Source organism: Leucoraja erinacea, chromosome 3 (assembly GCF_028641065.1).
Source record: "Leucoraja erinacea ecotype New England chromosome 3, Leri_hhj_1, whole genome shotgun sequence".
NCBI lineage: Eukaryota > Metazoa > Chordata > Chondrichthyes > Rajiformes > Rajidae > Leucoraja > Leucoraja erinaceus.
This window is the reverse complement of record NC_073379.1, coordinates 22,619,848-22,643,593: the sequence shown is the minus strand read 5'-3', so window position 1 is coordinate 22,643,593 and position 23,746 is coordinate 22,619,848. Positions and strand designations below refer to the sequence as shown.

At 40.0% G+C, this 23,746-nt stretch overlaps 2 protein-coding genes across 3 annotated transcripts in view; one reads left to right on the top strand and one right to left on the bottom strand.

Moving 5' to 3' along the window:
• cfap99 (cilia and flagella associated protein 99) overlaps positions 1–8,190 on the bottom strand; it is an 88,013-nt gene extending 79,823 nt beyond the window's left edge. The window contains exon 1 of one of the 2 annotated variants that reach the window (XM_055632266.1): positions 7,884–8,190. In XM_055632266.1, the coding sequence (XP_055488241.1) occupies positions 7,884–8,062 (179 nt within the window). In that variant the 5' untranslated portion in view covers positions 8,063–8,190. Of the gene's footprint in view, positions 1–6,729; positions 7,797–7,883 lie in introns of those variants that run through there. The other variant, XM_055632267.1, reaches the window with a different exon arrangement.
• A 101-nt stretch (positions 8,191–8,291) lies between these two features.
• Positions 8,292–23,746, top strand: part of zfyve28 (zinc finger, FYVE domain containing 28) — a 140,267-nt gene continuing 124,812 nt past the window's right edge. The window contains exon 1 of the mRNA XM_055632265.1: positions 8,292–8,602. Coding sequence (XP_055488240.1) covers positions 8,432–8,602 — 171 coding nt within the window. The 5' untranslated portion in view covers positions 8,292–8,431. The remainder of the gene's footprint in view (positions 8,603–23,746) is intronic.

Below are 23,746 nucleotides of genomic sequence, written 5' to 3'. Positions count from 1 at the left end.
CTGAAAATATAAGAATTCATCCGAATATTCAGGGCTATAATACTAGGGACTCAAAGAATAAAATTTCATTATATGCAGACGATATACTTTTATATATTACAAAGTCACAAACGAGCATACCAAATTTATTAAATTTAATAGAGGAATTCGGGTCTTTTTCTGGATATAGAATAAACTGGAATAAAAGTGAAATCATGACGTTAAAACCTCAAGAACCTACACACTTACTGAAGTTCCCCTTTAAAATCGCAACAGAAAAATTTAAATACTTGGGTATTCAGATTACTAGAAAATATAAAGCATTATTCAACGCTAATTTTATACCTTTATTAAATAAACTTAATACGCTGATTACATTTTGGAAAACACTTCCTTTATCATTATTAGGTAGAATAAATGCAATAAAAATGATCTTCCTACCACAATTACTATACCTATTTCAGTCTATACCGGTATATATACCAAAATACTTTTAAAAGAAAAATTAGACTCTAATATTACTAATTTTATTTGGGACTATAGATCACATAGAATTACAAAAAAACACTTATGTAAACCAAAAGATGTCGGGGGACTCTCACTCCCGAATTTTATGTATTATTGCTGGGCAGTGCATATTAAGAATATAATTTATTGGCTGGATAGTTCTACCCAACAGACAGAATGGATAAAAATGGAGAAAGAGGATTGTTTTCCTTGCAATATAGGAACGATCCTCTTCTCCCCGAAAAAACTGAACAACACAATATATAAGAAGTACCCAATTATATATGATACAATAAGAATTTGGAAACAAATAAAATTATCTTTAAAATTAATAAATTTATCATTGTTAATGCCAATAGCGAATAACCCTTTATTTAAACCATCTTTTATTGATAAAACATATAACCAATCGGAAAGTCTCGGAATTAGAAGGATCGGGGATATGTACGAAATGGGAAACCTACTATCATTCCAACAATTACAATTTAAATTTAAATTGAAAAACAACCAATATTTTAAATATGTTCAGATTTGCGATTTCATGAAAAAATACATACAAGGATATCAAAAAATAATTCCTGAATTATTGGAAGCAATGAATATTAAAGCTGACTCACAAAAATTAATATCATATTTACATAATAGTATTTTAAATATAGACCTACCATCGACAGAGGTACTTAGAGAAGAGTGGGAACGGGAACTAATGATAAAAATTATGAAGGTTACATGGGAAAAGTAATTTATATTCACAAATGTTTGATTAATGTAAGATAATCTAATTCAATTTAAAATTTTACATAGATTATATTATTCAAAAACAAGATTGAACAAATTTTATCCAAATATATCCCCCATTTGTGATAAATGTTTATCCCAAAATGCAACTATAACACACTCTTTTGTTTCCTGCATAAAACTTCATAGATTTTGGAGTGATATTTTTGAAATATTTACAAAATTATTTAAGATAAGAATGTAACCTAATACTGAAATGATTATATTTGGCGTAATGGAAGATGGGAATAAATTGAACACATCTCAAAATTTATTTTTTAATTATGGTTTAATAATAGCAAAAAAAATAATACTTAAATTTTGGAAAAATACACCAATACCAATGCTTAAAATGTGGATTGCAAGCATGTTTGACACCGAACATCTTGAGGAAATGCGATTCCTCCTAATGGATAAATCAAACCAATTCATAACGTTGGTCTCCATTTGTCGTCTTTTTGGAATCATATGGTGCAACACAATTGTAAAAGCCAACTGTTTCAGGACTGGACGAGGGTTGGTCAAGATTATAAACAATGATCTCCTTACTTCTTTTCTTTATGTCTTATTCTCTTTTTCTTATTTTCTTTTCTTCAACTTTCTTCACTCATTCGTCTTTTTTCTTTTTCTTCACGCACAATATATCTCACGTCTTTCTATCCTTTACTATCTAATTTATTTTTCTTATTCTTATCTTTCTTTATTATAACAAAAAAAAATAAAAAGCTGTACATAAAATGTATTATGAAAATATATATTAGGCGCTTTGATTGTACTTACTTCTAATAAAATAAAATATTTTAAAAAAGACTTGTTTATCCGATCATGAAAGTTATTTAACATGCTTCACGATTCAATACCAATTGTTTGATAATTAATCTGCTTTTCGGCAATGCTAGTGACATCGGCCAAGGAGATATATTTACCTCAGTTTAAAAAGCTGAAGACATTAGTTGAAGAGAAACTCTCTCTTATTTATTGGCCTATATTAATCATGCAACCAGCATCAATAAAATGGTAAAATACGTAAAGTGCTGGAATAACTCAGTGTGTCAGCCAACAAGACTGAATGTAGGCAGGGGGAGGGGGGAAGAAAGTTGGAAAAGGGGAAGGGATAGGAGGGGCAGGACAAAGCCTGGCAAATAATAAGAAAACAGGTGAGGGGGGGGGGGGGGTTGGTAAGCAGATAATCTGAAGAAGAGAGCCTGAAGAAGGGTCCCGACCCAAAGAAGGGCAGGCCACTGAGTTACTCCAGCTTGTTGTGTCTATCTTCGGTATAAACCTGCATCTGCAGTTCCTTCTTACATGTCATCCATCTTCAGAGATGCTGCCTGACTGCTGAGTTACTCCAGCACTTTGTGTCTTTTTTTGTAAACCAGCATCTGCAGTTCCTTGTATCCATCAACAAAACAGATCTAATCATGCACTCATTGTTGTTTGTTTGCAATGTGCGAATTCACTGTGTTTTATTCATCATTACAAAAGTGACAACAATCTAAATGAACCGTCAATTTTAAAGTAATTTCAGGGTTTCTAAGGTCCATATCAATACAAGACTTTTGTTTTGTTTGAAGGCACTAAAGAACTTTCATGCTCTGAGCGATCTCATCAGAACATGCAGTTTATCTTAGGGTGACATGGAAACGGCCTTTAACGATTACAGTCGCACTAAAAGTTTAAATTGTAGGTAGCTTCAACGATCCTTTGAATCATAGGCAACAATTAATGATTTGGCATGTTAAAACCATAGTTTATTCTACCAACCTCTGTTGAATCATTGTTGAATCTCTGTTGAATCTCTGTTCAATACAGGTCTTTTGTTCCATTATGCACATGTTGCATTGGGTAGATTTTCCAATTAGTCACATTTTCCCCTGCGCTTTTTCCCCCAAAGCCCCATAATTTTTTTGACCTCAGTGTGCTTCACTACTTCACTTTCGAAAGGCATTACTGAATCTGCTTCCGCTAACCTCTTAATTCATAACACCTCTGACTCTTATGCCAATTACATTAAATCTCTGTCCTTTGGCAACTGACCTTGGGAATCAGTTTTCTCCCTGTTTATTGTTAAAACCCTCATGATATCGAACACCTCCATTACAATAGTGCATGATGCATACATAGTTAATGTGGGCAGTGCAAACACTAAATTACAGAGATAACCAAGTTCCCAAAGAAGATCTAGATAAGAAGAAGAATAAAGGCAATTTGCCAAGAGCATTGTTGTCCCTGGGATCGGTGCTGAACTGTTAAAAGATCAGATACTGCTTGTAAGCTATCATGCTTTGTTTATTTTTAGATATATGGATCAAGATAGCATTCCATGTCAGTCTCTTACAGAAGTTTACGGAATCCATGCATGACATTAAGTTCTTTTGAGGGCTGTCACTAAGTGAAGGAACAGCAATACACTGCACAGTTTCTCCTCCAAACTTTAAGAATGTAGCTACAACACCGCATGAGATTTAATGAATGAACCTGTACAACTATTTGAGCAATAGGCATCTTATTATAAAAAACAGACAAATGGAAGAGATTTTGTAGGCTATTTAGTTCCCTTGTTATTGTTTAAGCAGTACGTTTTAGCATAAATATTCATTAGTAAAGAAAATAAATTTCAGGAAACTTTCAGAAAACCATGTGGGAATAAGGGTGAACACATGGAGCCTTTGAACCATTGTGGGGGAATTAAGAATTATAGGGCATAGGTTTAAGGTGAGAGGGGCAAGATTTAATAGCCGCCTGAGGGACAACTATTTCCACACAGTGGTGGGTATATGGAAGGAGCTGCCAGAGGAGGTAGTTGAGGCAGGTACTATAACAACTTTTAAAATACACTTGGACAGGTACATGGATAGAAAAGATTTAGAAGAATATGGACCAAACGTGGGAAGGTGGGACCAGCTTAGGCATCTTGGTCAGCATAGATGAGTGGGGTTAAAAGGCCTGTTTCTGCGCTGTGACTCCATGAATGAAAATTGTGCCTTTAACAATCTTAGAGATCCACGAGTCACTTTAAAACCAATGAAGTATTTCCCCTGTCACTGATGTATCATGGAAACGACAGTGGCCAATTTCCATACAGCAAACTTGCAGAAATAGCAACAAAGCAGAAACACAGCAATAATTTTATAGAGGCTCTTTGAGAGAGAAATACAAGCCAAGCACAACAGGAATAACATGTTTGCTCTTCTTTAGATAGCGACGCATTATACTCCTGTAAGGATAGATCGTGCCTCAGGTAAAGATCTTAATCTATAGACAACAGTTCCGAATGCAAGTACCCCCCCTCAACCTGGATTAAGTGCTCACGTCTCTAGAGTGGCACTTCAGAGATGTGTGTTAGATAGAGCTCTTAAAGATAGCGGAGTCAGGGGATATGGTGAGAGGGCAGGAATGGGGTTCTGAATGTGGATGATTAGCCGAGATCAAAGTGAATGGCGGTGCTGGCTCGAAGGGCCGAATGGCTTACTCCTGCACCTATTGCCTATTCAGACCACGAGTTCAGATTGTCAGCCAGAACCTTTTACACACTGACAACATTGTTGCATTGCTCTGTCTGCATTTCCATCAGCTTTGTGATATGTTGGGTGCTGCACAAAACCCTCAAGACTGTGCGTCATTGTGAGGTAACACCCTCTTGACATTCATTATTGTAAGGTCATAGAGCCAAAGTGTAATACAGCAGGGAAACAGGCCCTTTGGTCCAACTTGTCAATGTCGACCAAGATACCCAACTAAGCTAGTCCCATTTTCCCGCACCTGACCCAATTTCCTCCAAATCTTTCCTAACCAACAGTCAGCATGTACAAGGTGGGCTGAAGGGCCTGTTTCCAATGCTGTGACTTAGGATAAATATTTAAATACATCTATAAGAGGCTGCAGATGCTGGATCATCCTATTACTTGGTAGCTTTTGCCCTTTTGTACTGGATACTTTTACTCCAATCTTTCAGCCCAGATGAAAGATTTACATCAAAATGTCACTGTTCATTTCACTCCACAGATACTGCCTGATCAGTTAGGTTCTTCCAGCAGATTTCCAATCTTAAAAATACAGCACAAGTAAGCAAATAACAGATAACTGAGACTTCAAGCAACTAAAACTAACATCTAGTATAAAGGCCAAAGGCACAAAGTTCTGGAGTAACTCACCAGCTCACGCAACAATTCTGGAGAATATGGATAGATAACGTTTTGGGTTGGGACTTTTCTTCAGTCTAACACGTTGAGTTATTTCAGCACTTTGTATCATTTTTTGGGAACTAGCATCTGCAATTCCTTGTGTCTAAAACTAACCATTAACTTCAAGCAATTCACAACCCAAAATATTAATGTTTAATAACATAACTGATTCCTCTTGACAGCTTATCCATAATATTCATAATCATTAATGCCTACCAACATTGATTTAATCCAATATCCTTAGCCGTTAATGAAAGATCTTTGACCTGATACATTTAACAAATAAACATAAAACAGATACACAGTGCTGGAGTAACTCAGCATTTCTGGAGAACATGCAAAGGTGACGTTTCGGGTCAGGATACTTCTTCATACTAAGTGACGTTTTTGTAAAACAGCATCTGCAGTTCTTTGTGTCTCCATCCAACCACTAAACATACTTTGGTTACTCTGCCTACATTGGACATTGATTTTTTGGCACAATTGTTGTCTGGTGTACAGACAATTTAAACTAACACTTTATTGTGCATTTATTGTTGTGTATAATATGCCCATAAAGTTGCAGCTAATAAAACTTTAGTTGTTCCGGTTCAAATCCGTGCACTTAATAAATAAACTCTCTCGACTGTGAAACTAATGAAACTGTTGCCAGTTTCTATTTTCCCAGTTGCATCCTGTCCTGTAGTAAGTTTGCAGGATTTTCAATTTCCATGTAAGATATACAGCAACTGCAATTTTACTTTCAATTGCCCTGTCAAACCTTGTGTGGTGAATCTAAAGATAACCTTCTCTTGTCAGTCTGAACAAGGGTCCTAACCTGAAACGTCTCCCGCCAATGTTCTCCAGGGATGCTGCCTGACTCGATGAATTACTACAGCATTTTGTGTGTTTTTTTTAAAAACACTTGCCACACTTTGTCCCACACCCTCCTCTCTTTTGCAGCTTCCTCTCCTCTGAGAACCTGAGCTCTTGGGAGAGGTTGGACAAGCTAGGACTTTGTTCCTTAGAGAGCAGGATGATGAAGGGTGATCTTATAGAGGTGTACCAGACACAAGGGGAATAGATAGGCTGAATGCACAGTCTTTTATGTAGAGTTGGGGAATCAAGGACAAGAGGCCACAGGTATAAGATGAGAGCGGAAAGAGTTAAGAACCTGAGGGGCAACTTTTTCACACTGAGAGTGATGGGTATATGGAACGAGCTGCCAGAGGAGGTAGTTGAGACAGGATCTATATCAACATTTAAAATACATTTGGACAATACATGGATAAGAAAGGCTTACGTTCCACAGATGCTGGCTGACCCCCTGAGTTACTCCAGCACTTTGTTTGCAACCGCAGAAGATGCTACGCCTGCCGCTATACTTCCTCCCTCGACTCGGTCTAGGGACCCCGACAGTCCTTTCAGGTTAGGCAGAGGTTCACTTGCACCTCCTACAACCTCATCTACTGTATCCGTTGTTCAAGATGTGGACTCTGAAACATCGGCGGGACCAAACGCAGACTGGGCGATCGTCTCAGCCTTCACTCAGCCCTCGCGAACCAACCTAAACTCCCGGTTGCCGGAAACTGTAACTCTCCTTCCCATTCCTACACAGACCTCTCTGTCCTCTGTCTCCTCCATTGTCAGAGTGAGGCTAAATGTAAATTGAAGCAACAGCATCTCAACGTTTCACTTGTGTCTATTTTCAGCATCTGTAGTTCTTTATGTCTCCTAACACTTTTTTGGCGGATGATTCCAGCATCTACTGTTTCTTGTGACCACAAATAGTATGACAGCCATAAGCACCAGTACTTGACGATGTTAAATCATGATGACCCAAACCATAATGATCCTATAGTATGATAATTCTAAACACCAACAGTTGAAGACCCCAAATCAAAAATAAACCATCATAACCATCGCCTTCTTCAGTCATTGTCTACCTTATTCAGTCTACAGAAGACTCTCGGCCCGAAACGTCTATTATCCATGCCCTCCATAGATGCTGACTGACCCCTTGTGTCTGAAGAAGGGTCTCGCCCCGAAACGTCGCCTATTTCCTTCGCTCCATGGACGCTGCCTCACCCGCTGAGTTTCTCCAGCATTTCTGTCTACCTTGAGTTACTCCAGCCGCTTTGTGTCTTTTTTTGTAAACCCAGCATCTGCAGCTCCTCGTTTCCACAACCGTGGCCACGAATGCCTTATGATTTCCGGTGGAAACTATTAAAACCTTCGAAATACCCGAGAAACTCAGCGAGACAGGCAGCATTTGTGGAGAAAATGAACTCCCATCGCCCACTACTACCCACTCACTTCAATAATGACAAACACTCACTTAACAACGTTATTCGTGAACCGTTATTGAAACACAAAAACGATAATAGACTTAATTGCAGATATAAATCCTTATTTTTCAGTTACTGAACTATCTTCAATTAACACGGACAAACCCACTTGCTGCGGGAGGTCGCCTTTCCCTTCTTCGGTGAGTGAGGAGCAGCGGTTTCATCAGACCGCGGGGCACTGTGGGAATTGTAGTCCCAATAACGTGCGTTTCCCTTCAAATGGCCGACGGTTCCGAGATGAATGACTGCAATCCCCACCCTGCACTGCGCGGCGCAGCGCGTCAGCATGTTTGGCCGTCTCTAGGCAACGGGCCGAGAGCCGTGAGCGCAAAGACAAAGCTGGCAAGACCTGGAATTAAGTTAGATTGGTTGCAACCAAGACACATTACAACTAGTGCACGTTGCATTGGTTATGATCACCGTTCATATTTCTATGTCAAGGCCTAAAACAGTTTATTTTGAGCGGTTGTGAAGCTGATTGGTTGGCGGTGATGCCAGTCAGTGGAGTGGACGGGACGTGGATGCCGTCACTTCCGGCGGCGTGGTGCAGTCTGGGATGGTGTTGTCATGTCAGCGAGGAGCCAGCGGCGCTGATGTTGTCGCCGCTCGCCGCTGCGGGCGAGAGAGGAGGAAGGGAGGAAGGAAGGAGCTAGTTTGATGTGTCAGCCTGAGGAGACGGATCGCGACTGCTCTCTGGGGTCGGGGAAAAGGATCGGATCGGCTTGGCTGCTTGACAGGGGGCCCAGGGCAGGAGCGCAGCGCGGCAGCCGGGACCCGGGACCCGCCGCCGACATGAACCGGTTCCGCAAGTGGCTCTACAAGCCCAAGGTGAGCTCAACCCGCCCGTCTTGTTGCTTCCCCGCCACCGATGCTCCAGTGCATGGAAATGCACGTGTTGCCTGCAGACTTGCACTTTAGCACAAGCAGCGTGCAACACAAAAGTGTTCCCAACCCTTGAACAACATAGAAAACATGGATCTGCACCGCACTTCGGCCCACGATGTCTGTGCTGAATATAACATGCAGAGAATGGAGGGATGTGGACCATGAGCAGGCAGATGAGGATTATATAGAAACAAAGAGCTGCTGGTTTGCACGAAAGGACACAAAGCGCTGGAGTAACTTAGCGGGACAGGCAGCATCTCTGGAGAACACTGATAGTTGATGTGTAGAAAGAAGCAGGACGTGCTGGTTTATACCGAAGGTAGACACTAACTGTTGGAGTAACAACGGTTCAGGCAGCATCTCTAGAGAAAAAGGATGGGTGACGTTTCTGGTCTGAAGAAGAGTCCCGATCCGAAACATTACCTATCCATGTCCTCCAGAGATGCTGCCTGACCCGCTGAGTTACTCCAGCGTACTGTGTCCTTTTTTGATGGTTCCTATAATTTGGCATAATGTGCTGAACACTTAATACTAATATTAAATTAGCCTAGACGATATTAATGTATTATACCAAGCTCATCTGCCCGCATGAGATCCATACCCCCCATTGCCAATTTAAAAGTCTCTTAAAACCACTATCGTTATTCCATCTACCATCTCCTGCAATCAGTATTCTCTGGATTAAGTTTAATTTATTATTCGATGGCATATAGACATATTGAACACAAAAGTGCAGCACTGGAACAGGCCATTCCGTCTACAGTCAATGCCGAATATATCTTCCAATTTCTTGCACATCTATGTGCCTATCTAAAATATTTCTAAAACGCCACTGTCGCATCACCCCTGGTAGTGTGTTTCAGGCAGTACTTGCCCGCACAGTTCCTTTAAACATCCCCCCTCTCACCTTAATTATGCCATGTAGTCTTTGACATTTTCACCTTGGGGTTAAAAAGACTGTATCTATGCACGTCTTCCATAAATTTATAAACTGCTGTCACTTTTTATACATATAATTTCTGTTTAAATTTAACAACTGCAAGAAGCGAGTGCGAACAAGCGTTCCTTAACCCGCACCCAAACAAAAAATGCAATTGCGTTATACACGCTGCTTGTGTTTGGCTCTCGATGTTTGGGTCCTGTCGGAATCATCTTTAAAATACCAGGTTCGTTTCTCAATCGTGTGACTGCGAAGTGCTTGCTGCGTATGAAAGTCAGAGCTAACTCTCCTATTGCGTGGTCGGGGTTAAAGTACAATTGCAGGATTCCAGCTACCGCAACGGTTAACTGCAATCGGATCAAATGGCCAATTGAGCTATGCTGCCAAATTAGTAGGGGGAAATCACTTGTTTAACTTCAACTTTGTTCTTGTTTGCATTGTATCTCTGCTTTCCTTTTCTAAAATCGCTGCTATCGTACGAGTTATCATTCCGGCTGTTAATTAAGGGAGGCATTGGAGATTTTTTTTGTTTTAATACGTACAGCGTGTATCTTGTATGAATCACAGACCCCGGATTAAAACCGATTCCATGTCATTTAATAAAAGTTATTTGGACTTCAAAATGTTTTAATATAAATTAATAACTTGGTTATTTATATATTCTTGTGTCTCTTTCAAACATTGGGATATTATTATATTTTTGATCCAAATTACATGCTGGCACATTGGTTCTTTAGTTAACTGCATGACTTTGTTATGAATAATGGAAGGCCAAGATAGATTGGATGTGGAGAGGATGTTTCCACCAGTGGGACAGTCTAGGACCAGAGGGCACAGCCTCTGAATAAAAGAGGCTGTACATTCCTTTAGAATGGAGCAATTGAATAGAATTCAGCCAGAGGGTGGTGAATCTGTGGAACCCATTGCCACAGATGGTTGTAGAGGCAATGTCATTGGGTAATTTTAAAGCAGAGATTGATAGATTCTTCATTAGTACAGATGTCAAAGGTTATGGGGAGAGGAGAACCGTGTTACAGGGAGAATGAGAGAGCAGGAGAATGGAGCTGGGATGGAAAGCAGAGCAGCCATGATCGAATGGCAGAGCAGACTCGATGGGCCGAATCTCATATTGTCATGGTTATTAGCTTATTGTGAAGGTTTTAAAGGCAGTATATGCGAATATTGGTTCCCAATACAAACCAGAACAGTTGAATTTAGAACCATCTCCTCTCAGAATGCAATTTACCTTCAGTTGCAATACCTTGCTATAAAACAAAAATACTATCTCCATGAAATAATGTTAGAAAACATTTCCTTTAAAATATGGAATTGCTATTAACAAGAATAAAATGTTTATCTAGTTGATTGGTCACCTTTGTGAACTTTTAAAAACTTTTGTTCTTTGTATAGACTTTTGGTATTAGTGTATAAAGGTTCTTTAATTTTTTTTTTCCACAATTTTTTTTACTATAGAATTCTTACAACAGTAGTCCTTTTGCAGGATATTTTTTTAATATTTCAAGTGACAAAATAAACGTAGTATCTTGGTGTATGTGTATTTTGTGCATTTGAAATGTTGAATGAATTATGAAAATAATGATGTGATGAAAATAAGAAGTAAGGTAAACGTTTCACTGTGCAATTTTGTCCTCGGAGAATACTGGACAGTTCACCAATTCTCACTCTCACAATTTTAAGTTTATAATTTGTGAATTTATGGTATTTGTTTACTGTTTTCAGCTCTAATGAGTTGGCTCAGTGGGTGTACACACAGTGAAAAGTGATTGTTTGAAACTGATATGGCTCCTTTAATTGACTGATGGTGTGAAGCTAGGTTGTTACTGTTCAGACTCTGCATTATAGATCGAAGCGCAAGGTTGGTGGTTGGATTTGATTTTTTTAACTACTGTAGTAAGTGGAAAGATGTGATCCAACTGCCTTATGCTGACCCATTATTTAATAGCTTTCAACGATGTGCAGTCGTATCTGAGATCTCGTGTGATAAATGATCACGGGTGAACAGTTGAAGGGTGGTGGATGGCTTTGGAAACGCCTCCACTTCAAAATGCCGATCTTTTCATTTTTTACCTTTTTTAAAAAAGAATATTTTGGTGGTTCTTCGGATTGCCGGAAACATTTTATAACAAAATTAATTTGTGAAGGCAGAGTTTCATTGAATTATATAATAGAGGAGATCGTTTGGCCAGTTATCCCCATTTTTGTTAAAGTTATTGAGTCATTTTTAAACTCCTCCTCTTCCACCCTGACACTAGCTAAAGTCGTCATTTTGATCAGCATGGACAAGTTGGACTGAAGGTCCTTTTTCTGTGCTGTGTGACTCATTAACCATATTTCTTCAATTTTTCAATTATTATTTAATAGCTTTCAACTAATTTAAACTAATTTAAAATTTGAGATAGAATGTGCTTCAATTTTCTTCTCAAGCTGTTTCAAACCATGAAGGTCACAACAAATTGGTGTAAACATTCTTTCATATCTAAAAATGAAGTTCTGCAGATGTTGGAAATTGAAAATACTAACCAAAAAATATCGAAACATGCTCATCCATTGAGAGAGATGTAGAATTAATATTTCGGACCATCGAACTTTAATCACACCTGTTCTTTTGTCAATAAGTTTTGATATTTCCCTTTTTTGAAGCGTTAACTTAGACTCTCCTGAGATTGATGCTTTCCATCTCAGGAGAGTCTACAGAGATTTTTTTTTGCCTTGACATTTAACTGAGATTCATTTATATTTTGCTTATTTTTTTCCAAAGTAACTTGTAAGTTGTAACAAAATCCTCTTATGACCAATTTGGATTGTATAATATAAAGTGTTCCCTATGAAAAAGTGTGTTACAGTAGAACTACCTGTAGACCAAAGAAATATTAAAGTACAATAATGGAATAATCGAAGAGGTAAGGGTATGTGGCAGCACTTCCAGGAAAGGGATGTGAAAGAGATTGGTTTAGGTACAGTGAAAGTAGTGGGGAAGAAGCTGTTCTTATGTCTGGACATCTTGAGATTTCTAGCTAATGTATCTTTCCCCAGAAGGTAGAAGTGGGGAAAAAAAAATGAATGGCTAGGATGGCTGGCATCCTTGATGATACTTCCAACCTTCCTGATGCAATGCACTGTGAAGATGAAGTGGATGGAATCGTCTGTGTTCACCACTCCCTGCAGGCTCTGGCAGTGCAGAGGGTATAGCCACACCTGAGATGCATGTCGTCAGAATACTTTTTATAACGCATCTGCAGAAGTTGGAGAGAATCCTTGTGGACATGCTGAATCTTCTCGAGAACCCAGTAAAGTAAAAACATTGATGTGCTTTCATGATCATGGCATCAGTGAGAAGAGACTAGGTTGGGTAATAAAAAGGAACAGCGAATGCTAGTTTATACCAAAGATGGACACTAAATGCTGGAGTGCCTCAATGGGTCAGCCAGCATCTTTGGAGAAAATGATAGGTTGGGACCCTTAATGTGGATGTTAAGGAACCTGAAGTTGTCGACCTTATCTGTGATAGTTCTGCTGACAAGGACAGGGTTATGTTCACTCCCTCGCCATCTTGGGTCAATAACGGGCTGTTATCTTGTTGACAGTAAGTACTAGATAGTTGTCCTTGACACTATGACACAAAGTTCTTTATCTTGATGTTATGTTTAAAAAAATGAACTGTTTAATGGAAGGAAGCAGAATAAACATCTAAAATATCTGCTTCATGGATTACTAATCATACCATCAAATAAAGTGTCAAAAAGGACGCTTTTGTGTTTGAGTTTTACCACCAGATAAGGTAAATATGGTACAAATTGTGCAAAATCGTTAAAAACAAGAATGTTGCTGTTTAACTTTGCGGTTAAAATGTGTAAAATGCACCTTTAAAATGTGTGAAGGCCTGTCACTTTCTAAGTTAGATTTTTATCACAGAAAGGTAAGATCTGCTTAAGCTGTAGAGTGTAGTTTTGCACAAATCATTACAACAGTTGCTGGGTAAGAATATCTGGGGATTCTAAAATGTCTGATCCTCGAAATTGATTCCTTGAGGCTGTCCCCACGTTTCCTGCATAAACAGTTCCTCCAATGCCCACCCTCCACCATACCCACATTGTGCATGCACATGGTCCCCGTGATAAGTACACAACTACAAAATGTTTCCATATTTGAGCTTCCACATTGAAGGATAATTGCAGTTTACATTTCTTCTTCATGAAAAAGTTCACTGGATTCTTGGGATCTGAGTCATGTAATGACATAACCTTAGCTGCGTATATATATATATATATATTTTAATTGATTTAAAAATATGTTGTTGAATTATATTCCATTTATTGAGGAACAACATAATTTCTCAGGCATCTGGCTTACAAAGTATGTCTTTTATCATGATGGATGTCAGATTGCAAATTTGAATGCCATGTGAAAGACTACAGTTGCTATGAAACACTCGAGAATCTTCAGATATATGTGTAACATCAAATTTGTTGAAGATCTCTCTGGATCTGTCTCATTTATTCCAATTAGATTCATTCAAGAACACCCTTAAGGTTTTGTAAAAAAAAGAGTTTGAAATCGTGTATTTTTCCATCTATGACACCAGCTTTATCAGTTTCTGGACATGGAGAGAAAGTAGCCTCTTATGTAATAACCATTGCATTGATTCCTAACACTATTTACCATACTATTCACAAGAACAAAAAATGGGAGTTGGCAACTTGGGGTCTTCCTGCCCTGTCCCCATCCCACTACCTGGGCAGAGAATCCCAGAGATTCACTATCATTTGGGAGAATACATCTCTGCACTCCTCTTTTGTAGCAATGTCCCTTTTTTAGATCATATGATAAAGTAGCAGAATTAGGCCATTCGGCCCATTGCCATTCAATCATGACTGATCTGTTTTTCTCTCTCATTCTCTTGCCTCCTCTCTGTAACACTTTTATGACTCTCCCACTCATGGAAACACAAACACTACTTTGTTGTGTCCTCTTTGAATCTTGTATAGTAGACAAGTTTAGTTTAGTTATTGTCATGTATACTGAGGTTATGTAAAAAGCTTTATGTTTAATGCTATGCCGACAGCAGAAATGCCATACATTATTATAATTGAAGATAGACACAAAAAGCTTGAGTAACTCAGGGGGGTGGGCAGTATCTCTGGAGAGAAGGAATGGGTGACGTTTCAGGACACGACCCTTCTTCAGACCCGAAACGTCACCCATTCCTTATCTCCAGAGATGCTGCTTGTCCCGCTGAGTTACTCCAGCTTTTTGTGTCTATCTTCGGTTTAAACCAGCATCTGCAGTTCCTTCTTACACATTATTATAATTGAGCCATCCTCTGTGTAAAGATGGACGATAAAGGGAGTAAAATATAGTGCAAGGTAAAGTCCAATTAAAGATGATCTGAGGGTCTCCAATGAGGTAGATGGTAGTTCAGAACCACTCTCTAGTTGTTGATAGGTTGGTTCACATGATGTTTTCATGATCGGGGATGACCACTTATTCTTCAAAATTCCAAGGATTATAAACGGAAACTGTCTTGCTTCTCTTGATAAGAGAACCCTCTCTTCCCAGGAATTTCTTTTGAAATAACTTACAAATCAAGAGACCTAACGGAGCACAATATTCCAGGTGTGGGCTCACTTGCATCTTAATCAAAACCGCATTATTTAAATCCAAACCCTTTGGCAATAAAGGACAACATACAATTTGCCTTGTTATTTGTGGAATATGTCGGTTAACTTTTGTATGATTTATGTACTAGAATCTTATGTTCTCTCTAAATTTTATTTATCTGCAATTGTCATATTGATGTAGAAACAAGGAACTGCAGATGCCGATTTACACAAAATGACACAATGTGCTGGAGTAACTTGGTGGGTTAGGCAGCATCCCTGGAGAACATAAACATGGATTTGTGACATTTCAGGGAAGGACCCTCCTTCAGACCGACTGTAGTGGAGGGAAGCTCTCTCTCAGCTTTCTTCTTTTCTCTTCTCTTCCTCCCCCTCCTCACCCACTTACAATCAATATGAAGAGGAGTCCCAACCCAAATCGTCAGCTCGTCACCTATTCATGTTCTCCAGAGATGGTGCCTGACCCACTGAGTTACTCCCACACTTGGTGTCCTACTGTCATATTGATTTGTGTTTGCATCAGTTGTACTTATTTTAATATTGAATGTTAACCTTCATGCACATGAGTGTATATTTAAATACGTACACAATAATGATGATGAATGTTTTATTTATTGGCACTGAGTAGTTTATAAAGGCTGTATATACTGTAACTGGGTTTCCCTGAGTGAAATTTAAATTGTTAATGCACAGCCTGAACTATAGGGAGCAGGATAGGACTCAATGCCCAAAGTAGGGGAATGGAGAACCAGAGGACATAGGTTTAAGGTGAGGTGGGAAGATTTAATAGGATCCCGAGGGGTAACTTTTTCACGCAAAGGGTGGTAGATGTATGGAACGAGCTGCCAGAGGAGATGGTTGAGGCAGGTACTATCGCAGCGTTTAAGAAACATTTCGACAGGTACATAGATAGGACAGATTTGGAGACATGGGCCAAATGTAGGCAGGTGGGACTAATATAGATGGGACATGTTAGTCGATATGGGCAAGTTGGGCTGAAGGGCCTGTTTCCACGCTGTATGATACCAGTACCAGAAGTAATGCCTTGCCCTCGTGATGTGAAATCAAATACTCTGTAGAAACACTGTCACGCATAATGGAATTTGGCATGATGAAAGCTGAGTGCAACTGCTAATTGGTAATTGTGAATATGCAAATAAATGTTGGAGATCATTTTTGGAAATCTGCATAGTTAGAGGCAGGCTATAGTTGGCTGGATATTGATATCGGTCTGTGTAAGAAGGAACTGCAGATGCTGGTTTAAACCGAAGATAGACACAAAAAGCTGGAGTAACTCAGCGGGACAGGCAGCATCTCTGGAGAGAAGGAATGGGTGACGTTTCGGGTCGAGACCCTACTTCAGATATTGATCGAATCTTACTCGATTCCTTTAGTGGTTTGAAAATTCGCAGAATTGTGTGCACTAATGGCGATTCTGCAAAACTATTATTGGCAACTAAAGAAAGAAATAATTAATGTAATTTGGTTATTACAATCTGATGACCCATTTTATGAAGAGCACAAAAATATTAAGATGGCGCAACGGTTGCTACCTTGCTGCTCCAGTGACCCGGGTTTGATCCTGACTACGGGTGATTTTTGTGCAGAGTTTGTACGTTCTCCCTGTGACTTGCGTGAGGTTTCTCCGGGAGCTCCGGTTTCCTCCCACACTCCAAAAGCGTACAGGTTTGTAGGCAAATTTATCAAATTGTCCCTAGTGTGTATTGGATGGTGTTGGTGTGATGGGATTTTTGGTCGGCACGGACTCGGCGAGCCGAAGGGCGTGTTTCAGCACTGTATTTCTAAACTAAACAATTAGGCAATTACAAACGTTTCTAAAATTTCAGTGTCCACTCTACTGTATAAATTCAGACATGCCAAAAAAAAAGTTCTCTAAATGAGAACTTGAGCATAATATAATCCCAATACATTGTGGCTACATAATGGCTTTAATGAATGTCAATGGATAGAGCCTAGAACAGTACAGCACAGGAATAGGCCTTTTGGCCCACAATCTCCCTGCTAAACAATATGCCAAGTTAAAGTAATCTCCCTTGCCTGCACGCGATCCATATCCCTCCATTCCCTACATATCCATGTGTCTATCTTAAAGCCTCGAGTGACACTATCAAATCTGCCTCTTCCACCATTCCTGGTACCAAGTTTGTCCAATATCTCCTAATCCCCATAGCATTCTGGTAAACCTCTTTTGCACCAACTCCCAAACTTCCACCTTCTTTCTCTCATGGAGTGACTAAAACTGCATGCATCACTCCAAATATGGCCAAACAAAGTTCTGTAAAGCTGCGACTTGGAAAAATAGAAAACACTGACTCCCAACCTGTGGAGTATTCTAAGCATTTTGATTTCTTTTCAATTTTTTGACATCTGTAAATCTTTGCTTTTCAATTAATGAACCAGGGCACTGGCAATGGAGAGCAGCTTTGATTTTACAACCTTTAATTATGCTGCAGGATTCCTTTTCAATAATGCGTTCATGATTGGTTCTATAGTTTTAGTGCAAAGTAATGTAGAGTTAACTTTTTTTTGCTGGAGAACGTTGTGAAGCTTCATCTGCTGTGGTGAGAACAATTAAGACATGGAGCTACACTGGGCAATTAAAGAAACAATTAGAGAGAGGTTGACTTTATAATATTCTTGTTAGATTCTCTTTCCTCTTCTTAAGACACAGACAGCTTGGTGAGATGGGCTTCCTAGAATGCCTCTTGTCCTTTTGATACCATCGCAGGCTACTTATCAAGCTTGATCATATTGCCTTTCATCTAGTTTAGTTGATGGTTTTGCATGTCAGGTTGGATAGCTTAGCCGACACAGGAAGTTTTTAATCTGCAAAACGGTTGGAGTGGTGGGAAAGTAATGCATCCTTATTCCTCAAACTTTTATGGCCCTGTTTAGAAGTATGAAATAATTTGTTAATAGGTTGAGCGTATAGAGTTGGGTGTCATAACATTACTCACCAATGGTTACATGAACAAGGACAATCTGTAAAGGGCATATGATGGATGTTGTAACCAAAGGAATGACCTGCTGGTCTATACCCACGCCATTTCACATCTCAAGACTAACTAATTTGATCATGAAAGCAAATAATTGAAAAGATGAGAAGCTGTGAAGTATTGAGGATGATTTTTTTAAAATTCCATTAATTCTTTGCTGAAATACTCCAAGCCGGGCAACGTCCTGGTGAATCTTCTCCGCACCCTTTCCACTGCTGTCATATCCTTCCTGCAGTGTGGTGGTTAGTACTCTGGTTAATCAAGGCATGTATCCTTATGGTGCCTTCATCACCTTTTTTACCTGTACTGACACCTTCGGGGATCCTTGACTTTTACATCAATGTCCCTGTGTGCTTCAATCAACAATGAATGTTGGGGTTCATATCTGGCACTGCCCCACCCAAACTAATATCAAGAGCTTGATATTACTGTTCCTCTTAAAATGCATCTCCTTGCACTTAACCAGGATTAAATTCTGCCTGTCATTATTCTGCCCACCTTGCCAGCTGATCAATATTTATCACGCAGGATAAGACTATCTTCACTATAAATAACCCCAAGCTCTGTGTATCAGATCATTAGTTTATATGACAAATAGTATAGGTCTCAGCATTAATCCCTGCAGTGCACCACAGGGAATGTTGCAGTTTGTTACCTTTATGAAAAATTCATTCAATTTATCATTTGGATCTCCGTGAGATATGCAGGTTCTCTGGCTTTAGGCCCACTAAGATATCTAATACAGTGCCCTCCATAATGTTTGTGACAAAGACCCATCATTTATTTATTTGCCTCTGTACACAATTTGAGATTTGTAATAGAAAAAAAAAAATCACATGTGGTTAAAGTGCACATTGTCAGATTTTAATAAAGGCCATTTTTATACATTTTGGTTTCATCCAAGCAGGAGATGAACTATATTTGTCAATTTATGATATGCCGGCTGAGAGACATCTTCTAAAATCAAATGTGAGATTTTTAAATTTAAAACTGTCCTTAAAGGTACCAATATAGCGTGTTAGCTACACAAATAAAGCAGACCCATTTAAGAAAAGATTAAGGAAAATGGTCAAGGCTTGGCGAAAGTTAGATTATTTTAAAACCTCTTTAAAGGAGGAAATGGGAATGGAGATGGAGAGGTTTATGAAGAGATAGACACAAAAAACAGGAGTAACTCATCGGGTCAGAGAGCATCTCTGAAGAAAAGGATTAGGTGATATTTCAAAACGTCATCTATTCCTTTTCACCAGAGATGTCTGACCCGCTGAGTTACTCCAGCTTTTTGTGTCTATCTTCAGTTTAACCAGCATCTGCAGTTCCTTCCTACATGGTTTATGATGAGAGTTCTACGGCTCAGGACCTTATTGTCTGGAGGTGTAACTGCCATTGATGGAGCAATTCCGTCTGGGCATGCTTACGACCAGTTTGGAAGAACTAGGTATGAGAGACGTTGAACGCTAGAAGATATTAAAGTTGGGAGAGGCAAGGCCAGCAATGAAAAACCAAGTGTTGCTTAAGCCTGAGCAAGTAGACTTGATGGGTGAAAGGCAAGCAGAAGAGGGTGTTTTTAAAAAAAAAACGAATTCAAGGAGAGTTGTGAGAGGTTTTCCGTTGTTAGAAGGACTTGGAAATGGTCAGGTTTAGAAGTGACAAATGCATGGTTGATGTTGGAGAAAATGTTTGCAACATAGAGCCAGTGTTTGGGTTGAGTTTCAAATGGATGTTCTTGGTACCCTTTCTCACTTCTGCCCCTGTGTGATTCATACTCATTTGATTGCACCATGTTCACTCTTTTGCATTCTCCACATATCTCCTCCATTAGTTACTGTCTTCAGTCCCCCTATGTGTGCTTTGTTCACAAAGGTGTCTCTGACATAGCCAGCATTTATTGAAGTGGGTGTGGGGGTGTGGTTAGCTACCTAATTGAATGGCACAGTGGCACAGCAATAAGGTTGCTGCCATACAGCACAAAGCCTGAGTTCGATCCTGACTACAGGTGCTGTCTGTATGGAGTTGTACCTTCGTGCTGCGTGGGTCTTCCAGTTTCCTGCCACACGCCAAAAACGTACAGGTTTGTAGGTTAAATGGTTACTGGAAATTGTAAATTATCCCTAGTATGTAGGAAAGTGCTAGTGTACGGGGTGATCACTGGTCGAAGCGGACTCTGGGCCAAATGACCTGTTTCCACGCTGCATCTCTGCAGTCTGAACTACTGAAGTAGTTTTCATTATAATACTGTGGCCATGATACTACTGAATAGCTTCCTGTTGGCACTTAGGATTCAACCACATTTATTTTGTTTCACGCATTTAAAACAATTGGATAAAAATACAGATTCCCTTCATTAAAGAGCATTAGTAAACCAGATAGGATTTCACAACAATGTAGTTTTGATTTAAATGCTATTGAAGCTAAGGTAGAATTTTCACTCTTGTGCTCACTCATAGTTTGCTAAATTAAACCTCTGCATTTCACTGCAACAGCACATGTGCAGCCTACAACTGAAGATGATGTTAAAGGAAACTTGCTACCTGAGAAACTGGAGAGGGTAAAGGATGAAGCTCAGGGCAAGAGCAGAGGTAATGAGCAAAAACATAAAACTGCTGGAGGGGTTCAATGGCCGTGGAGGAGGGTGGAGGGGGCTGAGTCGTCATTGTTTCAGGTTGAGACCCTGCATCAGGATCTTAAGATAGCCAGTATAAAGCGGAGAAGGCGAGGGGTGAGATGGAATGGTGTGTGATGGGCGGACTGAGGAAAGGGTGAAGAATAATGGGCAGATAGAGCCAGTTGGGAAAGAAGGAAGGATGGAGTTGGGAGATGGGCGAGTGGTGATAGTTAGAAGCAGACATGGGAGAAAACAGGCTGGTGAGGCCTGCTGGGCAGAGTGGAGGGGAGAAGTGGGAACATAAATTACACATTCATAGCTGGGGGAGAGAACATAAAGTTGTACCAAACCTCTGCAAGACAACAAAAACAGTGCAAAAAAAGTAATCAGTGCAAAACACAAATTTAAAAAAAAAACCGAAACAAACAAACAAGCCCATGGTAGAGCTAGAGGTGGTGTGCAATGTTCCATTGTTGAAGTAGGATTAGGTTTGTGTGGGTTGGTCCTACAGAACCCGACAGTTGTAAGAAAGTAGCTGTTCCTGAACATGGCCGTGGGCATTTTCTCTGCTTCCTTACCCGATGGTAGTGGTGAGAAGACGATTGATGATAGATGACTTCTGTAGATACTTATAATGGTGGGGAGAGCTGTGCCCATGGCCAACATCTATGTGCTCGACCCAGGACAGATCATCCGACATGTTAATGCCCAGGAATTTGAAACTACTAATTCTCTCCACTGCAAGCCCACCAACTGAAACTGATGTGCGGTCTCCTGCCATTCCCTTTCTGAAGCTATCAATTAGTTCCTTGTGCTTGGGGTTTGTGTGAGAGGTTGCTGTAGTGACACACATATAATCATCACCACCCATGCCATACTGGTGTCATGATCAAATTTATAGATGGCATTGGTGCTTTTTAACCACAGTTATGGGTGTGAAGAGAATAGAGCAAGGAGTGATGCATACAGTCATGAGGTGCGCCTGTGTTGACAGTCTTCGAGGAGGAGCTGTTATTATTGATCCACAATGAGAAAGTCAAGGATCCAGAGGAAGAGACAGTGCTGGAGTAACTCCGCGGTTCAGGCAGCATCTCCGGAGAACGTGGATAGGCGATGATTCGGGTTGTGTTCCTTCTGACCAGGTACCGACCCTAAACATCATCTATTAGTGTCTCCTGAGATGCTGCCTGACCCACTGAGCTACTCCAGCACTCTGCCCCACCTTTTGTAAACCAGCAGCTACAGTTGCTTGTTTCTACAAGTCATAGATCCAGTTGCAAAATGAGGTACAGATGCCCAGGTCTTAATAGAAATTGATAGATCTTCAAGTTAAAATTATGAAGCATGTATAAAAAGTAGTTTGCTTATCATTAAAAGAGTGCATCTCTTATCATTAAAAGTTTGAAACTTCAATTCAAAATAATCTGAGTCCACTGATGCTGTATAGTTTAAGCTAACACGAATTTCAAGTCGATAAACTAAATATGTTAATGAGCTTGTCCCACTTAGGTGATTTTTTAGGCGACTACAGGAGACTATGCGGTCGCCATATGTTCACGGGTAGTTGCCGGGGAGTCGCCTTCAAGGTCGTGAGGAGTTCCCGCATTCTGGGAATCAGTCGCAGCCTCATTATGGTTGCCGTGAATTTTTCAACATGTTGAAAAATTAGCGCCGACTAGAATGAAGCCGCCATGGAGAGTAGCGAGAATTCTCGTGCTGTTGGTGGGTCGCCAGGAGGTCGAAGGTTCTCGTAGGTTGTAGCCAGTGCTGACTGGTGAATTTCATTGGCTCATTGGGGAAAAAAAAGGTAAGCATTAGTTTTCAGAACCAAGGATAACCGACCGGTAATGTTAAATGTCCGCCGAGCTTCACAGCCGTGTATCTCTGGCTTCTTAAAAGCTGTCTCCACTTCTTCTTCCCCCCCCCCCCTTCTCCCCCACTGTCCCTCCCTCTTTTAAAGGACTTACCGTACACTGTGCTTTAGCCGTCTTTTTATACCACCAACATTCCTGTTCATTGAGGTGTGTGTGTGTTTCACCTTGGCTTTGCACCATGTGAATTAATTAGACAGCGCTCCCCCCACTTGCCCCGTCCCCCGCCTGCATAACGGGCTGGTGAAGGAAGCAATGTGTTTCAAGATCAAGATCAAGATTCAATTTATTTGTCATTTGGACCCCTTGAGGTCCAAACGAAATGACGTTTCTGCAGCCATACATTACAAACAAATAGACCCAAGACACAACATAATTTACATAAACATCCATCACATTGCTGTGATGGAAGGTTTGTGTGTTTCACTCTGACAGTCTTTGTTCCAGTTGCCGGTTTTGCAGGCGACTACTGGCAACTTGACAGTCGCCGGCAGGCCGCTGAAAAATCGCCTCAGCTCATAAGTCTGCAACCTATTTTCTCTTATCAACAACTAATTTAGATGTGGATAAGAGACTGAGTTCACCAATTTGAAGAGGTAGCTACTTGGGAGAAATGTCAAATTTATTTAACATATAAGCAGTTGATTAGAAAACTGGCAGAGTGTGAAAGTGAAAGACAAATCTGCAAAATAATCCTGGACTTTGTCATAAAGGAATGAGACTAGATTTTTTTTAAATGAGGAAGCGCTGGGTTGTGTGGTCTTGTTCTAAACTATTCTGGTGAACTAAAATTTCAGCAAAGAGTAGCAGAGTCATAGAGTACAGAACAGGGCCTTTGGCCGAACTCGTCCATGACCACTAAACTGTCGAAGCTTTCCTTTTGCTTGTGGATTGAAATCTAGCTGCTTAATCTCAATTGGAATAATTTACTGTTTGAGTTAAAGGCTGTGATCTGAAATTGTAACTTCACAAAGCACGTTGAAACTCTTTGCCAGAAATTAGGTATCTTCCACAT